The 10,187-nt window shown below is 43.3% G+C and overlaps 1 protein-coding gene across 1 annotated transcript in view; it reads left to right on the forward strand.

The window, feature by feature from the left end:
- hapln4 (hyaluronan and proteoglycan link protein 4) overlaps positions 1-9,547 on the forward strand; it is a 45,549-nt gene extending 36,002 nt beyond the window's left edge. Inside the window, exon 5 of the mRNA XM_059990937.1 lies at positions 1,814-9,547. Within this exon, the coding sequence (XP_059846920.1) occupies positions 1,814-2,103 (290 nt within the window). The 3' untranslated portion in view covers positions 2,104-9,547. The remainder of the gene's footprint in view (positions 1-1,813) is intronic.
- The last annotated feature ends 640 nt before the right edge of the window (positions 9,548-10,187 follow it).

Raw genomic sequence — 10,187 nt, forward strand, 5'->3', positions numbered from 1 at the left:
TTTAGGACCGAAAGAAGCTGCAGAAGGTTGTAAATCTAGTCAGTTTCATCGTTGGTACTAGCTTACAAAATACCCATGATATCTTCAAAGAGCTGTGTCTCAGAAAGGCAGCTTCCATTATTAAGGATCTCCATCACCCATGGCATGCACTTTTCTCACTGTTACCATCAAGTAGGAGATTCAGAAGCCTGAAGGCACACACTCAGTGATTCAGGAATAGCTTCTTCCCCTCTGCCATCTGATTCCTAAATGGACATTGAATCTTAGGACATTGCTCACTTTTTTAAAAAAAATACAGTATTTTGTTTTTTGCATATTTTAATCTATTCAATATGCATATATCATAATTGATTTACTTATTTATTATTATTTTTTATTTTATTTATTATTTTTTCCCTCTGGTAGATTATGTATTGCATTGAAATGCTGCTGCTATGTTAACAAATTTCATGTCACATGCTGGTGATAATAAACCTGATTCTGATGATCTTCTCTGCTGTTCTCACAGTCCTTTGTAAGGACTTCAGGTCCGATCCTCGTCTGCTCCCATACCAGATGGAGATGCAACTTGTCAGGACACTCTCAAGGTTCTCCTGTACAATGCAGTTAAGATGGGGGAGGGGGCAGTCTTGCTCGCCTGATGGGAGGTGCAGCTGTGCCTTTTTCTTCATAAAGGTGATATTAAGGGACTAGCTGAGGTCATCTGTGATGTGAACTCTCTGGAACTTGGTGCACTTAACTCTCTCCATGGAAGAGCCATGTATTCACAGAGGGAAATGGTTTATCTGCACCATCCTGAAGTCCACAATGTTTTCCTCTGTCTCCTCCGCGTTCAGACTTGGGTTGCTCTTCTCACACTAATCCACCAGCCGCTCCATTTCCTTTCTTTACTCCGTCTCATCATCATTCTTGATAAGGCCAACCACTGCTGCGTCACCCACAAACTGGATGACACAGCTTGAGCTGGATCCTATGATACAGTCATGCGTCAGCAGTGTGAACAATAGCAATGCAATGTAAATGCTACTGAAAATGACCTGATGACTGCAGATTACCCCCAGCTAAAGTGTAAATGCTACTCAAAAAGACCCGGTCACTGCAGATTACCCCCAGCTAATGTGTAAATGCTACTCAAAATGACCCGGTCACAGCAGATCCCCCAGGTAAAATGTAAATGCTACTCAAAATGACTCGGTCACAGCAGATTACCCCAAGTAAAGTGTAAATGCTACCCAAAGTGACCTGGTCACCTGCTTTACTGAGGCAGAGAGAAGTATAGACAGAGTCCATAGAGGAGAGGGTGGTTTCCATAGGTGCTGAGTTGTGTCCTTGTTTCTCTGGAGCTGTGCTGGGTGAGAAGAGACATGATAAAGGTTTACAAAATACTTACACTGCCTGGATTAGAGAGCATGTGCTATAACGAAAGGTTGGACAAACTTGGGTTGTTTACTCTGGCGTGGCAAAGACTGAGTGGAAATTTGATAGAGTTTTATAAGATTGTGAGAAGCATAGAGAGAGTAGACAGACAATATCTTTTCTTTCCAGGGTTGAAATGTCTAAAACTGGTATGCATTTAAGGAGAGAGGGGGTAATTTCAAAGAAGACGAGAGGGGCAAGTTTTTTTACACCGAGTGGTGGGTGCCTAGAATGGGCTGTCAAGGTTAGTGACCTGTCCAGTTCACAGACAGATATGGTGGGCTGAAGGGCCTGTTCCTGTGTTGTCCTGTTCTATTTTTAAAATGATCAATCTGCTTTTGTGACCCTGCCTTAGCTGATGGGTTTATTGTTTTAAATTTTCTTTTCTCCCCCCCAGGAAAAGTTTATTTCTTGAGGACATTTCGGAAACTCAACTATGTTGAGGCAGTGAAAGCATGCAAGAAGAAGAGTGGGTCCATCGCCAAGGTGGGCCAGTTGTACGCGGCCTGGAAGCTGCAGCTGCTGGACCTGTGTCGTCCGGGCTGGTTGTCTGATGGGAGTGTCCGCTACCCCATTATCAACCCACGCTCCAAGTGTGGGGGCAACAAGCCTGGAGTCCGCAGCTTAGGGTTCCCAGACAGGAGGCATCGGCTGTATGGAGTCTACTGCTTCAAGAGGAAGGAATGAGGGCAAAATAAGGCAAAATCTCCAATGAAGGATTAACATTTTAATGCAAAGCTTCACCTTCAGACCCAGATGTAACTTCTCCCTGCATGGATCAGCCAGGGCAGCTGAATGTACAGAGCCCATTACAGCCAGGCACCAGGAGAACTTTGCTAAAGGCTTGCTCACGAGGACACGCTTTCAAAGACTATCTGACCCTCCAGAATTAAATATCATTGCCGCGGTTGGGACAGGGAAGTATTATCATGGAAAAACTTGTGCTTCTTTACGCTGGCATCAATCCATGAAGCGTAATCAGCAGTCTCACTGAGTACAGCAGGATCTGACAAAGAGCAACATGATCATAACTAGGTGAGTGACACCCTGGTCATATTGGCTACAGATAAAAATAGACCAGGGTGTTGGAAGCTCAGCAGCTCCATGTACCCAACAGAGGAGTTGTCTGAATCTGCCCTTGCCCCGAAGCCTGCAGACTGGGATAGAAAGGGCATTGGTTAGGGATTTCCGGGACAGTTGCAGTACCCTCTCTGGACAGCGACATAAAGCCCCGGGGTGGTCCTCCTAACAGGTGCTCAGCGTGATCTGGGAAAGGACTTATGTGGGTTCATACTGAGGTTTAAGGAGGGTGTAACAATGAGTGAAGTAGATGTGACACTGTGGTACAGGAGTCAGTGATAGATTATCACATTCCACTGGCCAATGGTCTGAGTGTCCACTCCATTTGTGAGTTGCCCTATAATGCAGGAGAGTGATTTAACGAGTTGGATGCTTTATTGTTTTACCTGGAGGGTTACCAGTGGTTTTTGCTACTTAACATAGTATTTACTGAAACATCTGCACAGACGTGTGTGAGTCTGGTTGGACTGAGTGATGCACCATAACTTACTCTGAGATGTAAAGGAGAGATTTCGGCTTTTATTGAGTGGAAGAAGGAACAAGCAGTGAGTGACCACTATGCTACATCCTGGAGACTGAGAGGCCGGACTCAGGCCTTGATCGCCTTTATACAGGGGTCTGTGGGAGGAGCCACAGGAGCAGTCAGCAGGGGGTGTGTCCAGACAGGTATATGTAGTTCACCACACTGAGCCCAATGAAAATTCAGAAAGAGGAATTTTGTGGAAGCTGTGGATTCAGGTGAATCACCTGTAGAGGAATGTTATTCATGGTGGATAGCATTCAGTGCAATGGGTAAAAAGTTAACAACTTGCCCAAACCTCACTCTGGGAATAAACAGCAGTTAGACAGCCCAGTGTCCCATTCCTCTGTCTCCATGTTACATTTACCTCATAGGTAAATGCAATATAGAAAACACATTGTGGGAGGTAGTGGAGAATGGGTTGAGGGAATTACAAAGATGTGAGGTACCAGGAGGGTGTAGTAGAGTGCAGGAATGTCAGTAGATCAGTGGGAGCCTGGCTGGAGGATGTTATAGGTGTCAAACCAGTGAAAAAGGCTGATGAGGGATAGCAAGAGTGTCCTAGGCTGCTGAAGTAAGTCTTATTGTCCTTGTGAACACCAGTTCAATGTATTCAGATTGAGCTGGACCCCTTCAGCCTCACATCTAGTTATTATCTACTGATCTTTGTGGGATCTTGCAGTAAATGGCTGTTGCTTTTCTTCCTGTGCCAACAGGACCAGATATGAAGCATTTCATTGCCTGCAGAAAGTGCTCTCCCTGTTATGACACCCTGCCCAGTAGTTACACTTCAGGTTCTTGGGAATGCAGTGGGTTCCAACCCTGAAACTGATTGTGCTAAAGCATTCAGATATGGCTCAAGTGGAGAGAGAGAAGAGGGAGAGAAAAGAGATAGAGAGAGAAAAAAAAGAGAGAGAGAGATCACAGACTTTAATGGGAATGGGATTTTAAGGGAAAGGAAAACAAACGCTAGGCTAAACAGGGTGGTTAACTAAAACTAGATGTCAACATGGCAGCTGAAAGGAATATCTAAATATAAAATTCATACCTCTAGTCTCCAGCGTCAGTTGATGCAATAGTCCACTTTCTCAGGCAAGGCCAAATGCAAGCAGGCAGCATAACATTATTGTGCTCTGCTCAAGTCTCAACAAGGGCTACAACGAAGAGAAAGGAGGTAACTACTTGCTTAACAAAACAGTAATTAGTCAAAACATGCATATACATGTGTGCAACAGCCGAATATGCTGCATAGCTCTCCTGCAAACCCTACAGCAGAGTACGTGGTTGTGACAGTTGGGCTTCCTGTTGGAAATGCAATGGTTTACAATCCCGAAGCTGATGGCCTTCCAGTTGGGAATGTATGATGTACTCGGACAACAGCAAAGAACATCAAGTCAACACAAATAAATACAGACTGTGAATCATTCAAGATGTTTCAATAGTACAGTCAGGCTGACATCATAAAACCAGAAGAAATAGGAACAGAATTAGGCCATTCAGCCCATCGAGTCTTCTCCACCATTCCATCATGGCTGATCCTGGATCCCACTCAACACCATACACCTACTTTCTCACCATATCCTTTGATGCCCTGACTGATCAGGAAACCATCAATTTCTGCCTTAAATATACCAACGGACTTGGCCTCCACTGTTGTCTGTGGCACAGCATACCACAAATTTACCACTGTCTGGCTCAAAAAAACATTTTCCTCCTTATCTCCCTTCTAAAGGATCATCCCTCAATTTTGCCCTCTCGTTCTGGATACCCCCACATAGGAAACATCCTCTCCACATTCACCCTATCTAGTCCTTTCAACATTTGATGGGTCTCAATGAGATCAAACCCCACCCCCCATATTCTTCTAAATTCCAATGAGTACAGGCCAAAGCTGCCAAATGATTCGCATATGTTAACCCCTTCATTGCTGGAATCATCCTCGTGAACCTCTACTGGACTCTCTCCAATGACAACACATGCTTTCTGAGATATTCGGCCTAAAATCATTGACAATACCCCCAGTGCGGCCTGACTAGTGTCTTATAAACCATCAGTATTATCTCCTTGCTTTTATATACTAGTGCATATTCTCACTCTGTGCAAGAAACTTGCCCTTCACATCACTTTTGAAATTTTCCCTTCTCAGCTTAAATACGTGTCCTCTGGCATTAGGCATTTCAACCCTGGGAACAAGATACTGTCTGTCTACTCTATCTATGCCTCTCATCATCTTATAAGCCTCTATCCGATCTCTCCTCAGCCTCCAGCATTCCAGAGGAAACAACCCACATTTGGCCCATTTCACAGTGACACACAAAATTCTGGAGGAACTCAGCAGGCCAGGCAGCATCTATAGAAAAAAGTACAGTTGATGTTTTGGGCTGAGACCCTTTGGCAGGACTGGAGAAAAAAAGATGAGAAGTAGATTTAAAAGGCGGGGGAGGGGAGAGAGAGACGGTGATAGGTGAAACCGGGAGGGGAAGGGATGAAGTAAAGAGCTGGGAAGTTGATTGGTGAAAGACAATAGACAATAGACAGTAGGTGCAGGAGTAGGCCATACGGCCCTTCTAGCCAGCACCACCATTCAATGTGATCATGGCTGATCATACACAATCAGTACCCCGTTCCTGCCCTCTCCCTATATCCCTTGACCCCGCTATCTATAAGAGCTCTATCTAACTCTCTTTTGAATGCATCCAGAGACTTGGCCTCCACTGCCTTCTGGGGCAGAGCATTCCACATATCCACCACTCTCTGGGTGAAAAAGTTTTTCCGCATCTCTGTTCTAAATGGCCTACCCCTTACTCTTAAACTGTGGCCTCTAGTTTTGGACTCACCCATCAGCGGGAACATGCTTCCTGCCTCCAGCATGTCCAATCCCTTAATAATCTTATATGTTTCAATCAGATCCCCTCTCATCCTTCTAAATTTCAGTGCATACAAGCCCAGTCGCTCCAATCTTTCAACATATGACAGTCCCGCCATTCCGGGAATTAACCTTGTGAACCTACGCTGCACTCCCTCAATAGCAAGAATGTCCTTCCTCAAATTTGGAGACCAAAACTGCACACAATACTCCAGGTGGGGTCTTACCAGGGCCCTGTACAGCTGCACAAGGACCTTTTTACTCCTATACTCAATTCTTCTTGTTATAAAGGCCAGCATGCCATCAGCTTTCTTCACTGCCTGCTGTACCTACATGTTTGCTTTCATTGACTGATGTACAAGAACACCTAGATCTCGTTGTACTTCCCCTTTTCCTAACTTGACACCATTCAGATAGTAATCTGACTTCCTGTTCTTGCCACCAAAGTGGATAACCTCACATTTATCCACAGTAAACTGCATCTGTCATGCATCTGCCCACTCACCCAACCTCTCCAAGTCACCCTGCATTCTCCTAACATTCTCCTGACATTTCACACTGCCACCCAGCTTTGTGTCATTGGCAAATTTGCTAATGTTACTTTTAATCCCTTTATCTAAATCTAAATCATTAATGTATATTGTAAATAGCTGCGGTCCCAGCACCAAGCCTTGCAGTATCCCATAGTCACTGCCTGCCATTCTGAAAGAGACCTGTTAATCCCTACTCTTTGTTTCCTATCTGTCAACTAATTTTCTATCCATGTCAGTACCCTACCCCCAATACCATGTGCTCTAATTTTGCCCACTAATCTCCTATGTGGGACCTTATCAAAGGCTTTCTGAAAGTCCAGGTACACTACATCCGCCGGCTCTCCTTTGTCCATTTTCATAGTTACATCCTTAAAAAATTCCAGAAGATTAGTCAAGCATGATTTCCCCTTCGTAAATCTATGCTGACTCAGACCAATCCTTTTACTGCTATCCAAATGTACCGCAATTTTATCTTTTATAATTGACTCCAGCATCCAGAACCTAAAATCAATTAAAGCCATTGGAAAAAAACAGTGGGGTTACCAAAAAAGCTCCAGTGGGACAAAATACAAAGTCCGACAAACCCATACTCCTAGCGTGATGAGAACCCAACCACCCAAAACTAAAAACACTCTTTTTGTGATGTTCCCAACAGTATTTTAGCAGGATGGTCATTCCTCTACCCCCTCAAGTTAACCTATTATGTTAACAATGTCATCCTTCGCAACTGTAAAGGTAATTGTTCCATTTCAACCAGGAAGCTGAAACAGGAGATGACCTTACTGCACAACAACAAGTCTTAAAGCCTGTGCTTGTATCACATCCAAACATTTTAAATTTGAAGATGATACTGATCCATAAGCCACACAGTCATAATTGAGTACTGATCTAATTAAACAAATATGTATGGTCAACAGAGATTTTCATGTAGCACCCCAAGAATACCCACATGGACACCTATGGACATTTAATGCCCCTTTACACTTGTCAGTTATCTTACTTGAATTTCCAGAAGGCACCACATATAAGACTTATCTATAAGGTAACGATGTATAGAGTTGGGTGATGTATTAGCATGGATAGAGGACTGGTTAACTAACAGAAAGCAGAGAGTTGGGATACACAGGTGTTACTCAGGCTGGCAATCAGTGGTGAGCAGTGTGCCACAGGGGTTGGTGCTGGGCCAGCAACTGTTCACGATATACATTAACGATCTGGAAGAAAGGACTGAGTGTAATGTATCTAAGTTTGCTGATGATACTAAAATGAGTGGAAAAGCAAACTGCGCAGATGATAGGGAGAGTCTGCAGAAAGATGTAGATAGATTAAGTGAGTGGGCAAGGTTCTGGCAGATAGAGTACAATATTAGTAAATGTAAGGTCATTCACTTTGGAAGGAAAAATGAAAACAGGTTATTATTTAAAAGGTAAAAAACTGCAGCATGCTGCTGTGCCGAGGGACTTGGGAGTGCTTGTGTATGAATCACAAAAGGCTGGTTCGCAGGTGCAGCAGGCTATCAAGAAGCCAAATGGAATATTGGCCTTCATTGCTAAAGGGGTTGAATTTAAGAGCAGGGAGGTTATGCTGTAATTGTACAGGGTACTGGTGAGGCTGTACCTGAGTACTGCAAGCAGTTCTGGTCTCCATATTTGAGGAGGGATATTCAAACAACACACACAAAATGCTGGTGGAACACAGCAGGCCAGGCAGCATCTATAGGTAGAAGCACTGTCAACGTTTCGGGCCAAGACCCTTCGTCAGGACCTGTTCACCAGCATTTTGTGTGTGTTTTTTGAATTTCTGCAGATTTCCTCGTGGTTGAGGAAGGATATACTGGCTTTAGAGGTAGTGCAGAGGGAGTTCACCAGGTTGATTCCAGAGATGAGGGGGTTAGACTATGAGGAAAGATTGAATCACCTGGGACTGTACTCACTGGAATTCAGAAGAATGACAGGAGATCTTACAGAAATATATAAAATTATGAAAGGGATAGATAAGATGGAGACAGGAACAAGCCTCAAGATTCAGGGGAGTAGATTTAGGACAGAGATGAGGAGGAACTACTTTTCCCAGAGAGTGGTAAATCTGTGGAATTCTCTGCCCAATGAAGCAGTGGAGCCTACCCCAGTAAATATATTTAAGAATTGAATTGAATTGACTTTATTACTTACATCCTTCATATACATGAGGAGTAAAAATCTTTAGGTTACCTCTTCATCTAAATGTGCAATGTGCAATCATAGTAATTTATAATAATTTATTATAAATAGAACAGTCAGTGTAATATAGAATACACTCAAATCAGCGTGAGTTCATCAGTCTGATGGCCTGGTGGAAGAAGCTATCCCAGAGCCTGTTGGTCCTGCTTTTATGCTACGGTACTGCTTCCCAGATGGTAGCAGCTAGAATAGATTGTGGTTGGGATGGCTTGGATCCCCAATGATCCTACGGGCCCTTTTTACGGATGTGACATTGTAAAGGTCCTGAGTCATGGGAAGTTCTGAACTACAGATGTGCTGGGCTGTCCGCACCACTCTCTGCAAAGTCCTGCAGTTGAGGGAAGTACAGTTTCCATACCAGGCAGTGATGCAGCCAGTCAGGATTCTCTCAATTGTGCCCCTGTAGAAAGTTCTAAGGATTTGGGAGCCCATACCAAATTTCCTCAACCATCTGAGGTTGAGTAGATTTTTGCATGGTAGGGGAATTAAGTGTTATGGTGGAGATGAGTCCATGGCCAGATCAGCCATGATCGTATTGAATGGCGGAGCAGGCCAGATGCCCAACTTCTGCTCCTATTTCTTATGTTCTTATGTACTGATATGGTGCTTCTGGGTCAGCTTATTATCCAGCCACATGTCAAGAAATCTTACCATGTAATTTCTTCAAGTGTTTCACTATGTAATTTCAAATTAATTGCATGTCTATTGATCCTCCTTGTAAAACATACAGCTTTGTTTTAACTACAAAAGCTTAAAACCCTATTTGCCCACTGTTTGACCTTATTATTTGCTAATTGCATCCTATATACAGTTAAATTGAATTTTTTTCCACTAATCCATAAAACTCCATCATCTTCAAAGCGTTATTCACACAAAGAAAACTCTATATCACTAATACTATCATTGCTACAGCTGGCTTTTCACATCAACACTTCAACCAACACATCAGGGTCTTCACTTAGAGCCCATTGTTCAGCCTCTTTACTTCTATTATCTTGATTATGAATTGCAGCAAATGACCAAGCCAGTAACTCAACCTGCTCTGTTTCAGTAACAATCGTATTAGCTTCTTTAATCAATACTGGAATGTTATTAGTCCTATGAGTTCCACCCCCCGCCCTTTTTAGTCATTCCCCAAACATCTCCAAGTTTAATATCCCTTCCAATACTATCACAATATGACCTCCAGTAGACATTTTTCTGCAACCTCCACTACTTTCCTCACCACGGCCTGTGCCCTTTGACACTTAATAAGGTCACTCAGAGAGTGATACTTCTTAACTTTCCTAAATGCTATTTCTTTCCCTTTTTGCCTCTACATCCCCCAGTCCACCATGATACAGTCTTTCTCCTATTAATCCCCTTTTTAATAGGAATCACTTCCACCACATAACCTTTCATTGCAGAAATCCACATCATCCTCAACATTCAGCCCCGACAGATGTTTATCTTATAAAACCTTAAACCTCTCCCAATTTGCTTACCAAAATTCCACCTCCTAAAACTGGCCTTCTGGCCCTTATACAAATCCATACCTGAGCTTATAAATATAG

Source organism: Hypanus sabinus, chromosome 16 (assembly GCF_030144855.1).
Source record: "Hypanus sabinus isolate sHypSab1 chromosome 16, sHypSab1.hap1, whole genome shotgun sequence".
In the NCBI taxonomy this organism is placed as follows: Eukaryota; Metazoa; Chordata; class Chondrichthyes; order Myliobatiformes; family Dasyatidae; genus Hypanus; species Hypanus sabinus.